This window comes from Phascolarctos cinereus, unplaced genomic scaffold, assembly GCF_003287225.1.
Source record: "Phascolarctos cinereus isolate Bilbo 61053 unplaced genomic scaffold, phaCin_HiC Scaffold_1;HRSCAF=81, whole genome shotgun sequence".
NCBI classification, from domain to species: domain Eukaryota; kingdom Metazoa; phylum Chordata; class Mammalia; order Diprotodontia; family Phascolarctidae; genus Phascolarctos; species Phascolarctos cinereus.
In genome coordinates, this window is record NW_027555514.1 from 60,948,054 (window position 1) to 60,965,990 (window position 17,937).

Consider the following 17,937-nt stretch of genomic DNA (forward strand, 5'->3'; position numbering starts at 1 on the left):
TGTTGTTAATGGTGCCATTTTTCTCACGGTGACACAGGCTCAAAAACTCAGGCCATCTTTGGCTTTTCCTCCTCCTTCATTGCCCCTACCCACATGCAGCCAATTGCTAGGTCCTGTTAATTCTACCTTTTAACCATCTTTCCTGTTTGTTCTGACTTTCCATTCTAACTACTACCATTCTAGTGGCATTGCAGCAGCCAGGGCAGCTGGCAGAAGAGGAGTACAGGACTCGAAATCAATGGACTTGAATTCAAGTCCTAGCTGTGATATTTCAAGGCTATATGACTGTAGGCAAATCACTTAACTTCCTTCAAATCTCATTTTCCTCATCCATAAAATAGGGATGATGATATTTGAACTCTACTTCACAGGGTTGTTGTGAGTCAAGTGCTTTGTTAAACCACAAGTGAAGTACTTTCTAAACTTCACGTTGTTGTTCAATTGTGTCCGACTTTTCATGACTCCATTTGGGACTTTCTTGGCAAAGGCACTAGAGTGGTTGGCCATTTCCTTCTCTAGTTCATTTTATAGATGAGGAAACTGAAGCGAACAGGGTTAAGTGACTTGCCCAGGGTCACACAGCTACAAAGTGTCTGAGGCCAAATTCAAACTCAGGTTTTCTGACTCCAAGCCCAATGCTCTTATCCACTGCACCACCTAGCTGCCCAGAGGCATTATATACAGCCCTCATTGCCTTTTGAAGTTAGGAGGCTTAGTAGATAAGAGCACTAGACCTGGAGTCAGAAAGACCTGAGTTCAAATGTTTTCTTAGATACTTACCAGCTGTATGACTCCTGGACAAGTGAGTTAATCTCTGCCTCAATTTCTTCAACTGTATAATGGTGATAATAATAATACTTACCTCCCAAGATTGCTGAGAGGATCAAATGAGATAATACTTGTAAAGTGCTTAGCATAGTGCCTGGCACATATAGAAGGTGTTTAATAAATGCTTATTCCTTCCTTTTGTCTAGGCTTACTGCTACAATCTTCTAACTCATTTCCCAACTTCTCATTTCTTCTTGCTTTAATCTGTCTTACATACAGCTACCAAAGTCATCTGCCTAACCTGTAATTCTGAAAATGCTACTCCTGTTCTCAAAACTCTTTAATAGCTCCTTAGTGCCCATCCAATCAACTATTTATCTGGGCATTTAAGCACCTCAACAATATGGCACTAACCCACTACTCTATTATACTAATCCTCTCACATAATCCACTTTCCTGGCAACTGGACTACTCACCATTTACAAAACTCATCTCATGTGTTCCTGCATCAATGCCTTTCCTAACACCATCTCCAATACATGCACACTCTGCAGTTTGCCTCTTCTGGCAGTTTGCACACTAATCTGTCGGATTTTTTCCTTATCTCTTGGAAGGCTCTTCCACACTCAGCTTTGGTCCCTTTCTTGACCTGTCAATAACATTCTTCCCACCAACTGCCAGTGCCTGAGTAACTATGGCATACATAAGCACAGGTTCCCAGCATTGGCAGGGACTTCAGGTACCTCAAAAACCATCTAGAACAACCCATATCTGGACAACACATCCCTTCTACAACACCCAAGTGGTAACCCCACCTTCATTTGAAGACATCTGGAGAGGAAAACACCTTTACCTCCATGGGCAATCCATTCTATGTCTGGATAACTCTAACTGGGAAGAAATTTCCCTAGCCCCCCAATACCTCAAGCTAAATTTGTTTTTCTTCCATTTCCACTTATTGCCCCAGTTCTGCCTTTTGGGGCCACGCTGAATAAATCAAATTCTTCTTCCACAGTTATCAGGTACTCTCTAAGACTTCTCTTTTCCAGGCCAAACATCCCCCATTTCTTCAAGCAGTAGCTAGAGGTGCATAGAGCACGGGGCCTGGAGTCAGGAAGACCTGAGTTCAAATCAGGCCTCAGACACTTACTAGCCATGTGACCCCGGGCAAGTCACTTAACCTTGTTTGCCTCAGTTTCCTCATCTGTAAAATGGTGATGTATAAAATAGCATCGTCTTGAAGGGTTGTTGTAAGAATCAAATGAGGCATTTTTAAAGCACTTAGCATAGTGCCTGACACATTGTAGGTGCTATATAAATGCTTATTCTCTTTTCCCCTTCCCCCTTCAAGCGATGTGCATCCTTTGTTATCCTACTAATCCTTCTCTGAATTTGTTTGAAATTGTGGATGCCCTTCCTAAAATGTGGCCCCCAAAACTGAACATAATACCCCAGGTGTGATATGACAAGGAAAGAGCATAGCAAAACAATCATTTCCCACTTCCCAAACTCTCTTAAAGCAGCCTAAATGTGCATTAACTTTTTGGGCAGCCTTGCTCCACCCTCGGTGCATAGGGCACTAAATCCCATTAAATCTTAGGCAAATAGTCGGGTCGGATAGCCATGATTTCCCCAACTCACATTCGCTAAGTAGATTGTTCTCCCCCTCCATCCTGGCCAAATGCACACCCCATTATCTTTCTCAAACCCAGACCCAATTCACACTGGACCCTAGCTAACACTGCTGTTAAATTTGATTCAATTTGACAAATTCAGCAAACATATGTTAAGCGCCCACAGTATGCAAGAAATGGTCTGTGTCACCCACCCAGCCTGGCTTGGGCCACTGCAAATAAAGCTACAGCTGCTTTGCCCAGTGACCTCGACCCCTTCCCTGACTTACCGTGGGGGTCCTGCGAATACTTGGCCTTTCTTCATATTGTGACTTTGGAGTTTCTCTAAAGGACTGGGGAAGAGAAAGAAAGAAATAGGGATATAATGACAGAAGGTTTCCTGGAGAATCTAGGGAAGAACAAGTGTGAAGAGGAGTGAGGGAAGAGATAGAAAAAAGCAGAAAAGGTCAGCATTTAAGGATCTAAATGCATGATGGCCAAGCTACCTATCTGTTTCTTTGGTGTGATTGGCTCATTTTCTCACTTTCCAACATGAGCCCCTCCTACTTTTCCAATCTTCTTACACCCTTCTCCTTTCCATGTACTCCTCCACCCAGTGCTACTGGCCTCCTGGCTGTCCCACGAGCAAGACACTCCATCTTTTGGCTCTGGGCATTTTTCTCTGGCATGTTGTCTCCTCCATTAGATTGTGAGCTCCCTGAGGGCAGGGATTGTTTTTGCTTCTTTTTGTAGCCCTAGCACTTGGCACAGTGCCTAGCACATAGCAGTCATTTAGTGTTTATTGAATGATTGAATTGACTGATGAAGACAAAACCTGGATGAGAAGAAGGAAGTGCTCAAGGAGGAGGTGGAAAGGTACCAATGTAAGGCAGAGAATACAGGTCAGAAAGACAAGAAACTGCAGGGATTATGAGTCTGAGGGAGGGAGAAGGAGAATCTTAGTAGAGTAGAAAATCCTGGTGAATCCATATAACCTGAGGGTCTGTCTACCCCATAGTCCTTTCCCATGGCCTGGCATTGTGGATCGCAATGGAGCAGAACATCTTAGCTCATCCACATTGCCCAAGGGCTTTGTCTACCCCATGGTTCTATCTCATGGCCAGGTGCTGTAGGTATGTACGAGCAGAGTAAAGCACCCCGGTTTATTCATACTCCCCAAGGGCTTGTCTACCTTGGTCCTGCCCAATGACCAGGTGCTGCAGACACATATGAGTAGGGTAGAGCATCCTGGCTCATCCGTATTCCCTGTGATTTGGTGTTATACATGTCTTTGTTCTGTGAGAAGGATGGCATGTGGGGCTTTGAGTGGAATGTCAGAAGAGCACATTCTCAGGAGTTAGACACACACACACAGTCACCCACCTTGGCACCAATGCCTTCAGCTTCCAAGAGCCTTCTTGTTTCTTCAATATCTTCCTTTTGTTGGTCATACTGTCAAGACAAAGGTCAACGTTGTAAAATGACACTTAGAGGCTCTTTTGGGGAGACAAGAGGGCCTTGAAGTCACCTCTAAGGGGTGCCATGAAGAGCAGCCATGTAAAGTTGGAAGGACAAGCATCCAGATTCATTGGACAGTGAACAGTGTCACCAGCCGTAAATTGGCAAGGATTTACTAAGGGTCTACTACGTGCCAGGTGCTGTGCTTGGTGCTGAAGATACAAGAACAAAAATACAACATATTCCTTGCCCTCAAGGAGCTTATATTCTTTTGGAGGAGATGACCCATGCAATCTTTAGGTATATACAGGATAAATACAAAATAATTTTGTAGGGGAGGCTTCACATAGAAGGTGGAAACGTGAGGTAAACATGACAGCAAAGAAGGAAGTGGGATTGGGAATATTGCCATTCTAGGAGGGAAAGGGGAAGTAGAGCTCTGGGCCTGGAGTCAGGAAGACCTGAGTTCAAATCCTGCTTCACACACTTACTAGCTGTGTGACCTGGGCAAGTTACTTAACCTCTTTTTACCTTGGTTTCCTCAACTATAGAGTGGGGATAATAACAGCACCCCTCTTGCAGGGTTGTTGTGAGGATCAAAGGAGATAATATTTGTAGTATTATACTTAGTACTATTCCTGGCACATAGTAGGTTCTATATAAATACTTATTCCCCTTCCTTTCCCCCCTACTACTTCAATAAGATAATACCTCAAGGTCTTAGCATAGCATTGTGTTCATCCTAAATTTTTTAGGGCTACACCACGTGCAGGTTTAAGTAGGTCCTACCAAGCACAAAGCCTTCAAGTATGGGACCAGTGACAGGCTATATGCCTGAAACCAGGAGATTTGCCTAGCTCTTGGGTTCATAAAGGTTCATTACCAGGTGGTTGGCCACCAGGTTTTGATTTTTTTTCAGCCACAATAATGCATGATTAGATATATAATATACATAATGTGTTTTGCAAATCTTAAAATACACTTTTGAGCTACGATGATGATGAAGATGAAGATGATGACAATGATGCCTAAAAGTCTACTAGGGTAAAGAGGTGTTGTGATATTCATTGGCAGAAGTATACACATTGATCAAACCAGGGATCCCTGAAATATAGAACTGTGTTGAGCACAGCAGAATTCAGAGAGTTTTCTAAGGGCCAGCCCATTGAAGGAAGCCAAGTAAAAATGCTGAACATCAAATTCTTCAATGGCAGGTGCCACTAGGACTTGTCCCAGAAGACTGTCAGCTCCCTAGTCCTGGAGCTGGGCAAGGAGGTGCCCAAGAGATTCAGCAGCCAGAGGATGCGTGTAGAAATTGGCGAGCACATTGTTGGGAAATCCGCCTTCCTTGTGTGGAGTGGTTGTGGTGACCTTGGTGAGAATCTGGTGGAGCTTCTGACCAGCTCCTCCAAGACTGACTCAGCTGGGTGAACTGCTGCTCATTATCCTTTCCTTCTCTCATGCTCACTAGGATGAGAAGTATTACAAGTCTAGCCCTGATCCCAACAAAGCTGGTGGCAAATATGATAACTGTGCTAGGAATGGATCACATAATCCCCATGGACCTTCGTGCCTCTCATATTTGGGGTTGTTGTTGGTTTTTTAATATCTCAGTAGATAATTTGTATGAATATTTGCTTATGTATTATATTTCCATGGAACCATGAGATCACAAATTTAGAGCCAGAGGGAACTTTAGAAACCATCCAGTCCAACCTTCTTACCCCCACCCAACATTTTATGGATGAAGAAACTGAGGCAGAGAGAGTTGAAGTAATTCACTTAAGCACCCACAAGCAGTAAAAAGTAAAGCTGGGCTTTGAACTAAGGTTCTTTGACTCCAAATCATTGTTATCATTCAGTCGTATCAGTCTTGTCCAACTCTTCATGACCCCATTGGGGGCTTTCTTGGAACTGATACTGGGGTGGTTTGCCATTTCCTTCTCCAGCCCATTTTACAGATGAGGAAACTGAGGCAAACAGGGTTACATGACTTGCCCAGGGTCACACAGCTAGTATCCTCGGCTAGATTTAAACTCAGATCTTCCTGACGCCAGGCCTGGAAGCTCTATCCACTGAACCACCTGGTTGTCCTTTCCACTGTACCATACTTTATACATTACTATAACAGCTGTATCCTAGCGGGACATATAAGGAGGCAGAATGAGGTAGCTGTAAACGCTCTGGAGCTGGTCAGGGGACATTTGGGGTTGAATCCCACCTCTGACATTATGTTACCATGACAAGTCATTCATGGGTCTCGGCTTCTTCAACTATAAAATGATGATAAGTGGTACCTCAAGTACTTATCTACATTATAGGGTAGTTGTGAGGGACAAATAAGATAATGAATGCTCAGTCCTTTACAGACTTTAAATTATTTTCTGTTAAATTATGCTCTATTAGTATCAGTTATTAGAACTTTAATACTTTTGACCAATGTGGCAATTGTTTTTGCTTAATAGTACTTTGTTACAAGGGAATTATTGAGGTGGGGAAAGGATAATAATGTAAATAAGAATCAATGAAACCTTTTTAAAAACAAATAATGAAGCCAAATATGCCCAGATCATCCTCAAATCAAATATAAACAAACAAAAAGTTTAAGGGTCCAAATAGTCTGAAGGACCTAGGTGCAAGGAGCAGGTAGGTGGTGGCCTGGAGTCAGGAAGATCTCAGTTCAAATAAGGCCTCAGACACTTTACTAGCTATGTGACTCTGGGCAAGTCACTTAACCCCTATTTGCCTCAGTTCCCCCCTCTGTAAAATGGTGACACACTGGAGAAGGAAATGGCAAACCACTCCAGCATCTTTGCCAAGAAAACCCCACAGAAAAAGTCACGTAGAGTCAGACACAACTGAATAACCACACCCAGATGCAGCTGTATGGCACAGAATGGGGAGGTGCGTTCAGAGCTCCTGTTTAACCTAACAGATGGTAAATAGGGGGCCAGCACCCAAGAAATCAACCACCCTTCTTGGAAGTAGCCCCGCTGCTCACCATACCCGTTTGCTTGATTCTATCCAGCCTTGGACCTATCTATGCCTGTTTGGTCTATCTTCCTTTTAGACTAGTTACTTTTTGCAACCCACGACTGCTTTCCATGGCCTCCTTGGTTATGTGGTCCATTAGAGGTCGAATGCACTTTTAACTCCTGACTGCCTTACACATTGGTCCCATTTATAGCTATAGCTCATGAACTCTGACAGTGAGAGTCCCCTTAATACTCAAATCAGTAGAATCAGTTCATAACAAAAGACATTTACTAAGAAAGCATAGTAGAGAACAATAGTTACAAAGCATTTCTCCCAGAAACTTTGGGTACATCCTCTCAGACAGATCATTACAAGAGCGGACAAAAACAGAGTGAGTAGTGAGATGTACGTGTTGGGAATATGTGTTGCTGCAATGGGGCCTCAACGTCTTTCTTCTCTGCACATAATACTCAGTTTACCTCCCAATTGCCAGGGTTAGTTCTCTCTTGAATTCATTACCTGCTGTCTTCTTTGCTACCAGGTGTCACACTCCTTAAAACTACTTCCTCCCTCAAGTGACTCCCACTCTATCTCTGCTCCCTGCTGTGCCTTAAACACCGTCCAATTAACTTCTGAACTGATGGACAGTATGTCTCCTATGAGGTGAATTCCTAGGTGACATTGCTGATTAGGGAATAGGGAAAGGAGGGATGAGGAGAGGAGAGGAGAGGGGAGAGTGGAGGAGAGGAGAAGAGAAACTCCCAGAATCCCTGGCTACTTTCTGATATTGGCTCAGGAGTCATACTCTTAAGGAGAAGCTCCAAGCCTGGATTGACCCAAACTCTCCAACTACATAAATTGATTACAGGGCTGGCAGATTTGCTGCTTAAAGACCTCCAGGGGCATGGTCAGTTTTCAGCCAGCCAATCCCAAGCTTCCTGTCCAATTTAATCCAAGAAATGTTTTCTTCCTAAGTAAGGGGATGCAGGGGAGAATCTTTACAGTTAATTTAACACCTTGTTATCATATTAATGCCTCATTACCTCTGTTGTCTTTTTTGAGTAGATAAACTGGGGTTGAGGGGCTGGCAATCACATGGTAAAAAAAAAAACATAATTACTCCGCATAATAATATCCTCCACTCCCTCTCCCAGAAAGTCATTCCACATGACAAATAGCATTTTTTAAAGAGAGGACAAAAACTTGGCACAACTGATCAATACGTTAAAAAAGTTTACAGGGGCAGCTAGGTGGCACAGTGGATAGAGCACTGGCCCTGGAGTCAGGAGGACCTGAGTTCAAATCTGGCCTCAGACACATAACACTTACTAGCTGTGTGACCCTGGGCAAGTCACTTAACCCCAGTGCCTAGCAAAAAGAAAAAAGAAAAAAAAGAAAAAAGAAAAAATGTTAAAAAATATGTGCAATGTGTAACATCTGAGGACCTCCTGCCTCCATAGTTTGGGAGCGTCTTTTCATATCTCTTTATTTGAGCTCTGCTTGATCTTTACAATTTTGTTATATTTACTTTTGGTTTGTAGTCGCTCTTCTCAATTATATTGTTGCGGTTACTGTGTATGTTGCTTTCTTGGCTCTGCCTACTTCACTCTGCACAGTTCATATAAATCTTTATGTACCACAATTTGTTCAGCCATTCCAACTCTTAGCTACGACAAAAAAAAATGCTGTTGTAAATATTTAGGAGTAGGTGAGCGATGACTTCCTTGGAGTTTAAGTCTCTGCTTTGAAGGGTAAAGACATCTTAGTCACTTTGTCTGTATAGTTCCAAATTGCTTTCCAGAATAACCGTACTGCTTCACAGCTCTACCAGCAATGCACTACTGTGCATCGGGATCAGGAGATGTTTCTCCTTTGGTAGCCCCTTTATAGCTAGATCTATTTCCTTTTCTGAGGTTTGATTATTTAAGATCTCTATACGGTCTTCTGATAGTCTGGGCACTTTATATTTTTGAAGGCATCATTCTATGTCTGTTGTGTTCTTAGTTTTGTTAGCATATAAATATGCATAAGATGTTCTGACTATTCTTTTGATTTCTTCTGGTTTAGCTGTGATTTCATCTTGCTCATTTGCTATTTTATTGATTTGATTTTCTGAACTCTTCTCTTTAACCGTATTAGTTGAGTTTATTAATTTTGTTAGTCTTTTCAAAGACCAGCTTTTAGTTTTAGTTATCATTTCTATGTTTTTTCTGTTTCTAGCTTATTTCCTCTCTAATTTTAATATCTCTATTTTGTGTTTATTTCAGGTTTGTTTTTGGCTTTCTAGCTTTTAAAAAAAATGAATATGCAGTTCATTAACCCTTTCTTTTTCTATTTTGTTAATTTATATTTGTAAGAATGTGATTTCTTCCCTGAGGACTGCTTTAGCTACATACTACAAATTATGGTGTGTTGTTTCATCTTTATCATTTTCTTTTTACATAGTTATTGTTTCTATGATTTTGTTGAGCTACTTATTATGTAATAGTTTATTGTTAAATCTCCATTTGGGTCTATATCTTTTGTCTGTGGTCCCTGAATGAATTACTATTTTTATTGTTTTATGGTCTGTAAAGGATTTTTAACTACTTTATTTTATATTTTTACATTTGTTTCTGATACTTCTGTGCCCTAACACGTAGCCAATTTTTGTAAAAGTTCCACATGGTGCTGAGAAATATGAAAAAGTCTTTTTATGCCCCATTTAGAAGATGACATAAATCTTTTAACTCTAGTGTCTTCAGCAATTTATTCAATTCCATATTTTCCCTTCTGTTTACCTTTCTATTTGACTTATCATCAAAAACTGATAGAGAGATATTGAAGTCTTCTGTCACTATTGTGTTATTGTTTATGTCTTCTTGAAGCTCAGATAAAGTATCCTTTGTGAATTTAGATGCTAAGGCATTAGGAGCATATAAGGTTATCATTAATATTGGTTTGTGATCAATGGTTCCTTTCAACATAATATAGTTTGTTTATTCCTTTTTATCTTTTGAAAGTTTGTTTTTCCTTTGTCAGATAGCATGACTACAAATCCTGCTTTTTTGGATTCACTTGATGTATAGCAAAATGTTTTCCATTGTCTGTTTTATTTTGTGTATATTTTTTAAACGTGCTTCTTATAACAGATTATATAGAGTTTTTTCTCATCTAATCTGTCAATCTTCTTTTTATTGGATTATTTAATCCATTCACATTTAAAGTTTTAAGAGGTTTATGTTTTCCTCCTTCCATCTCTAATATTTTTTTCTTTCCAAATTATGATTCCCTCCTTCCCTTCCTTCAGCTACTTTAATCTTTTTTACAAAGTGGTCCTATTTCTGCCAGCTCTCTTCCCTTCTCTCCTGATGTCCTCTTCTTGCTTATTGCCCTTTCCCTTTAGGATTTTAGTTCTTTTTCTCTCCTGCTTCTATCTGGTTATATAATTCTTTACCCTATTTCCCCCCTCCCATTCAAATAAATTCCCCCTTTCTCTCCTCACCTTCAACTAGTCCCATTTATTAGTTTTCCAGATTTCATTTTTGCACCTCTTTCCAAAAAGGATTTCTCTCATTCTGTCCATTATCCATCCTCTCTTTCTGTCTACTCTAGACTCTTCATTCTCTGATCCATGGTCCCTATATCTGATCTCTTTCTTTTCTCTCTATTCGTTATACAATCAAAGCTTCCAACATATCCATTCTAGGTTCTTCCCTCTAGACCCTTTCTGCCACTGCCTTGTAGGACTTGCCCTGTGGATTCCCCTTTTCCATTGTGTCTCACCTCCAGAACAATGCCAATTATTGCAGGTGTCAGAGAAGACATGGCTTCACAGCAGGGCCACTCCCCTGCCACACATCCCTGATTATGCAACCCACCATTGATCTATACTCTTCCTTGATTACTTCTCCCCCCACATTTGCCTCAAAAATCTCACCCCTGGGCCTATGTTCTTACATTCCCCCAGGTGCCAGTTGTCTCCAGGGATTCTAACTTCCCTTCTCTCAATTTAGGATAAGTAGATTTTTCAAGCACCAAATTTCCCAGCCACACCCAGTGTAAGATCCTCATCTCCCTTCACAGACCATCTCCCTTCACTCATAGGAACATTAATCAGTGAAACCCCCTCCCTCTACCAAAGTAAGGTCTCATTCCTTCCCCCACTTCAACCCTTCCCCCTTCTTCTCACCTACTCCCTGGTATGTTCTTTTCTTTTTGAGACTACAGGAGTCACCTTTCGCTTGTTGTTAACCCCTGATTTGACCGCAGGACATCACACATTCCTCTCCCTCCCCCTGCTCCTCTCTTCTCCTTTCATGCACTCTCTCATGTTGTAATTTGGTCCTACCAAAAAACAAACAAAAATACACTGATCATCCTGTAGACAAGATGTCATCAGCTCCTGTCCATTACAGCTCCTTCCTGACTCTTCACTGTTGGCTCTACCAGATTTCTGCCTTCACTGTTGGCTCTACCAGATTTCTGCCTTCACTGTTGTCTCCCTGTGTACATTTAGAAAGAAGAATGTTACTGATTCCTCTGTTGCCACTTTGCTGCTGTTGCTGCTCTTGACTGCTGCCCTTATTTACTCCTGCATGTATGTTTTTTGGGGTGCTCAGAAGCAAATAATCTCTTCAATCAAAGTTTTCTTGCTAAAAATGTTTCAAACTCTTCTTTGTTATTGAACACCCATCCTTTTCACATGTGATTAAGCTCAGATTTGCAGGGTAGGTCAGCTTGGGTGTATCCTAAGTTCCAATGCTCTTCAAAACACATTGTTTCATTGCCTCCTACATTTTCTGCTGGGTGAAAAATAGTCTTGTGTTATTTAATTGTTTTTTTCTTTGTATTTGAAGGTCTTTCTCTGACCACTTGCAGAGCTTGTTGGTTCTGAAATAAATTGTTAAATTTAACGACTGTGTGTCTTGGAGTTTGAAGCCTTGGATGTTTTTTTTTTTTTCCTGAGGTGATCTGCGAATCCTTTCAACTGGAATTTTGTTTTCTATGTTCAAAACTTCTGGACAAGTCTCTTCTATTATTCCCTTCATTATGATGTTAAGGCTTTTTGTCCTCTCATGTTCTTTGGAAGACTTATGGTCATTAGGTTGTCTCTGCACATCCTGTCTCTGAGGTCTATATGTTTTGCTTGCATAGTGAGTATATTTTCTTTTAATATTCTTGTTCTTTGCTTCTATTCTTCTATGTCTTTTACTCCTGTGTATTTGCATTCCCAACCTATTTTTCTCTCTTTTGTTTCTTTGGTGAGACTTGCTATTGCAGATCCTAGTTTTACTATTCTGCCCATTATTTTTGCTGTGCAGGCCATAAATTCTGCTCTCATAATTCTCGTTTTTCTTTTGAACCACTTGGAACAGCATGTTGTAATTCAATGGTCCTCTCAAATTCCATATTACTTCTATTTTTCCTGTTGGTTTATCTGTTTACATTCAAAGTCTTTGAGTTTTCTTCTTCCTAAAATATTTGGTGATTTCAGTCTCCATCATTCCCTTTATTTTCCCTATCATTCACTTTCTGACTCCTTCTCCTCTGATTGTGATTTCCTTAGGGACTAGGTCTCAATGCATCTCAGCCTCCTCCCATGTTGAATAATACACAGTTCACCAGCCTAGGTCACTGCCTCAAGTGACTTTTGGGTGGTCAGAATTAGTCCCATGGGGATGCTGTGCTCTTTCCCTCAGGCTTAGTGGAGTGTTGCACAACCCCTCTCTCCACCTCACTCCACTCCCACAAATTGTGTCCTGTCCTAGTGTCCTGTCTTGCTCCTTCTGTTCCTGAATTCTTTGTCTTGGTACCCACAGATAAGAGCTTTGCAGCACTAGTGCTACAGGGTTGTTGGCTTGGCTCTGACTCTATTGGTGTTACAAGGCTGTCCCCTGCCACTGGCAGTGCAGAGCTTTGCAATGTCCCAGGCAGTCTTTTGTGGCTGTGACTATCTGGCTGTCTGTTGTGGCCATGGCAAATTTCCATGGAGCTAGGGTATCTATAGCACTGGAAAGAGGGAGGGTGGAACTGGGTACAGAGATTTTGTTGTAAGCATCTGCCAGGTCCTTGGCTCTACTGGTACAGCCTCATTGTCAGTCACATTAGAGTTGGGGGAAGGTTGCTGAGCAAGCTCAGGGTCAGTGAGCTCACAGCTTATAGGTTCTTTTTACAATCTTTGGAATTCTGAGTGTCCTAAATAACGGAGACAGCTGAATATACTTTATCTTGGGTGAATGATTTCTGTTTTGAAAAGGTTTGAGAGGTTGTGATATTTTTATTTTTAAAATCACTCAAAGAAAGCAGGTGAATCCTTGCAAAATAGTCACAAAAATCATAGATCATACGATATAGAACCAGAAGGTACCTTAGCAATTCTTTAGTCTAACCCCCTTCCATTCAATAGACAATGAAACTGAAACCCACAGAGGTAAAATGGCTAGGGCCATTCATGTAAAGAGTCACAAAGTTGAGATTCAAGCCCACATCTTGTGATTCTTAATCTAATGCTGTTTCTACAGTATCATCTCTTTTGTCTTGTGTTAATTTTATGGCTTTCAATTTTTAATTCTACTCCACAGTTCAATGACTAGCACTACAATGTGATGTATCATGATAGAAATGGGCTATAAATACCCCAGTAAGTATGTCACCAAGCATAGAAGTAGATGTATCAGAGTGCATGTATGTTTAATAGACTCAGTGACCAGGTATGTCCAAATTAATGAATTCATAAAAGAGTAGCCGCTTGGAAGTCTCTTAAAATTTTTAAATTTCAAGGACAACATCCCCCATCATGTCAGAACATTTGAAACTTAAAATCTCTACAATGGCTAACTGTATACATTCTATCCCTCTACCATATTCAAAGGCAAATACCTCAATACAAAAAAAAAAATGTGGTTTCCTAGGAAATCACAGAGAAAATACTCAAGCAAAATGGAAAAGATGCAGGGGACACATTCCTAAGCCAAGCAGTATCTTTTCTCTGTGGCGTAACTCTTTTCCTTCTATGGATAACTCTTAATTAGGTAATATAAAAGAATACCAGATATTCTATAAAAGAATCAATAAAAGAAGAAACAAATAAAAGGGTATGTTTTTCCAGTCACTGAGAGACAGCTACCAAAACCTTGTTCATTGTTAGTTTTCCTTTAGCAACTGAAAAAGAAAATTTCTTCTAGTTAACCTCAAATTCCATAACCCTCCAGCCAGTAGAATCATCAGGCCTGCCAACATTAAAGCCATGTTTACTGCTTTTTTCCCCAGTACAATATAAATCTGTTGAAAGGAGGAATTGCTTCATTTTTTGTCTATGTATCCTTAGTACCTAGCATACTGTTAGGCCTGTAGAAGGAGCTTTAAAAATCCAGTTGGATTCTCTAGTTGATCATCACAAGTTCTTATTTCTCTCAAACATGGAGCACCTTTGCTGCATTATTCTTAGACAGCACAGTCAAAGCATGGGGGTAGTTAATAGAGTACTAGCCTTGAAGTCAAGAAAATGTGAATTCTAGTCCTGCCTCTGACACATACTGGTAATGAGACCTTGGGTGAGTCACTTTAACCTCTTAGTATTTGAGACAACTCTCTAAGACTATATGCTACAGAAGAGATGCAGACTTGCATTTATAGAGGGAATTTCCTCATCCAGGAGTTCCCTACACCAATGAAATCACAGGTCCACTCCCCTTCCCTATCCCTAATTCAGCATGATATAAGCATTGTGTTTCAATGACCAGCATGAGTTCTGTCATTATCGGCAAGTACAATTGCAGATCACTAAATAAAACCAACATCTTGAACAATGTAATAAAAGTCCATTCACTGCAGACTTATCTAACATAAGGTAAACACAAATTATTAAGTAAGAAATGCTGAGTATGACATGCAATTTTCTAAACTGGAACTGCTGAGTACAGTACATACTAAAGTCCAAATTGAAAAACATAAGAGATGTCTCAGTTGCAAAAGCTATTTCATGCAACTTAAATTAAATAAAAGCTTGCTTTCTTTTCTCACTTTCATTTCAGCAGAATAATGGATAATGATATTGGAATCTATGCCTCATAGAATTTCATGCTTAGTTTGACACAAGAGTTTGCATATTCAAATGATATCGATGTATAGCTGACTATACATGATCTCAATTAGCCTAAGCTCTAAGACAAAAAAAAAGAGCTGTTTGCAGTACAGTTTAAAACCATGAGACAAAGATACAAGTATAAAATTATGTTGCCATTTTGAAATTTGTCTTTAAGGATTTAAGAATAAGGTGATCTTTGCACATGCATTTCAAATCCCTTCTGACTAGCTCAATCCTTTGCTGAATCTGTGGTCAAAGCCAAAAGCCAACAGATAAATAGTCAAGGAATAGGTATGCAGTTCTCAAAAGAATAATTCCAAACTATTAATCATATGAAAGGATGTTCCAAATTACTAATAATAAGAAAAATGCAAATTAAAATAAACTTGAGGTTTTGTGTCACATCCATCAAATTGGCAAAGTTGACAGAAGATAAAAAGAGTCAATGTTGGAAGGAAGACAAGTATACTGGTGCATTGTTGATGGAACTGTGAAACAGTACAAACACTTTGGAAAGCAATCTGGAATTATGCAAATAAAGTGACCGTAACATAAAGTGTCCATAACCTTTGACCCAGAAGTACCACCACTAGACATATGCCCCAAAGAGGTCATTGATAAGAAGTCCCCATATAAACCAAAATATAGCAACATAGTTTTGTGGTAGCAAACAATTTCAAACAAAGTAGATGTCCATCAGTTGAAGAATAGCTAAAACACTGTAGTACGTAAGCATAAAAGAATATTACCATGTTGTAAGAAATGATGAATATGGTAAATACAGAGAAGTGTGGAAAGACTTAGTTATCTAATGTGAGATGAAGTAATCAGAGTCAAAAAAACAAAAACAACAAACTAATGATAACAATGTAGATGGAAAGAACCATAACTACAAAAAAACAAATGTGAATATTGCAGAATTACAAAGAATGGTTCCAAAGAAGAAATACAAAGAAGTACCCCCACATCATTCCTTTGTAGGGTGTAGAACACTGCATATACCTTCAGACTTTTTAAATATATTGATCAGTTTTACTTATTTTTCTTCCCCTTTGTCTTTTTTCTTTAAAAAATATGATTTGTTATATAGGACAGCTCTCTCAAAGGAGGAAGAGTATTTGTTATATGGGATACTGGGAGAAATTCTGGTGATGTAAAAAATAAAACATATCAATAAAGATGTATTTTTAAATTGTCTTTTAAAAGCCTGTAGTCAAAGACCTTAAAAGTGGACACAGTTCCCTTGTGCCAAGTTCATCAGTATCTGAAAAAGTGATGATGTAGAAAGTTTGGTCTGGTACTGGATATTCCTTTACTATTATTTTCACTCTTGACAAGTAATTGATAAAATATCAAATGAATGTTCTCTTGAATTTGTATCAGGGAGACAGATTTAATTAATAAAGCATAAGAACTTCAAGCTACACCATAGGAATAAAACCTAAAATTTTTATTTTTGGTTTGCATCCTTAACGCAAACCGGACAATGAATGTTTCAGTTGATATTTGCTAAACATTATTATGTAATTAGTTAAAAAGTAGCATTAGTCTATCAAAAGTACAGGAGATGACCTTTTGTTTTCCTTTTGTTGCTGTTCTATTGTGACCTTTTTATTTCTTGTTTCCAAATAAAAAATAAGTAAAAATATTTTATTTGGGAAGTCGGAAAGATCTAGATTCACTTTTGACCTTGAGAAAATCACTTAACTACTCCTGCCCTCAGGTGATTCTCTAAGATAGTTGCAAAGAAGGTGCCAATTTGCACTGATAGAGAAAGTCTGCTACTGGCAGCCATTGATGAAATCACAAAGTTCAGTCCAAATAAAGTTAGAACAAAACTCTTATTTCACAACTTCTATCTGAAGAAAATAAAAAAGAATAATAGCTATTAATGACATTTAAAGGTTTGCTTGAGTTTTTGGTTCATCCTTCAAAAAGCTTTTTACAAAAGATACAATTTTTTTCTATCAAAACACTAGGAACAATTTTTTTCTATCAAAACACTAGGAAGAAAAGAAAATTTTTTCTTTAAAATATATTGAAATTATATTAGGGTCATAAATGTATTCAATTTTATTTCACCAAAAGCCCTAGGTGTAAAGATCTTAAAGCATTCATATTTACATTTTTCTAAGTCTATTAATACTTAGGGCAAATACTGTATTTTAGTGATAAGATTTTTTGATGTTTCAATTCTGTAGGGCTTTCAATGATTAAAAAAGAAAATTGTTGATTTAAGAAATCACTTTTTCTTTTCTTTTTTTTTTTAAAGGCAATTGTGGTTAAGTGACTTGCCCAGGGTCACACAGCTAGTAAGTAAGTATCAAGTTTTTGGGCTGAGGCCGGATTTGAACTCAGGTACTCCTGACTTCAGGGCTGGTGCTCTATCCACTGCACCACCTAGCTGCCCCCAAGAAATTACTTTTTCAACAGAAATATGATTCTATCCTACCTTATGTATTCTTAAAAAGAAGCTATTACTAACACCTAATAAAAAAATAAAACTAAAAAAAGATAAAATATAAAATTGTTGCTAGCTTTAAAATAACAGTCAAATTATCAAAAATCAATAGACCTATACTCTGATAATTTGTATAAAATATACCAAGCAAAACTGGATGCAAAGGGAAAATATTTTAACACTTGCAACTTTTCTGATTAGTAACTTCATAGATATTAGATTGGAAAAATATGTTTCACTGATTTTCCTAATAAGATTGTTGATTAGTTTTACACACTAAACACTTCTTATTAAACTTTGGTACAATCAACTATAAAAGAATTGAGGGAAATCCTCTTTGAAAACAGAAGAAGAGAAAAGTAGGCTTTCTCAACCAAAATTCAGCAGTTAGTTAGGGAACATGTTCTTAATATTTCATAATTAACTGGAAGATGAAGAGAACATAAGATCTTATTGTGCTCGCTATTTGTTGATTACAAAAAAAAGCATTTGATTCAGTAAGATTCTTTTTTACAACAAGGAATCTCAAAATCATTCTAGATTGCTTGGAAGAAGTAAGAGCAGAAATAACTATTCAAGGATCATTAACATCA

The 17,937-nt window shown here is 38.9% G+C and overlaps 1 protein-coding gene across 1 annotated transcript in view; it reads right to left on the bottom strand.

Moving 5' to 3' along the window:
* The window catches only part of CUNH10orf67 (chromosome unknown C10orf67 homolog), a 105,552-nt gene that overhangs the window by 45,458 nt on the left and 42,157 nt on the right, over nucleotides 1–17,937 (bottom strand). The window contains exons 9-10 of the mRNA XM_020978253.1: nucleotides 3,765–3,833; nucleotides 2,672–2,734 (exon numbers count right to left, since the gene is read on the bottom strand). Of these exons, the coding sequence (XP_020833912.1) occupies nucleotides 2,672–2,734; nucleotides 3,765–3,833 (132 nt within the window). The remainder of the gene's footprint in view (nucleotides 1–2,671; nucleotides 2,735–3,764; nucleotides 3,834–17,937) is intronic.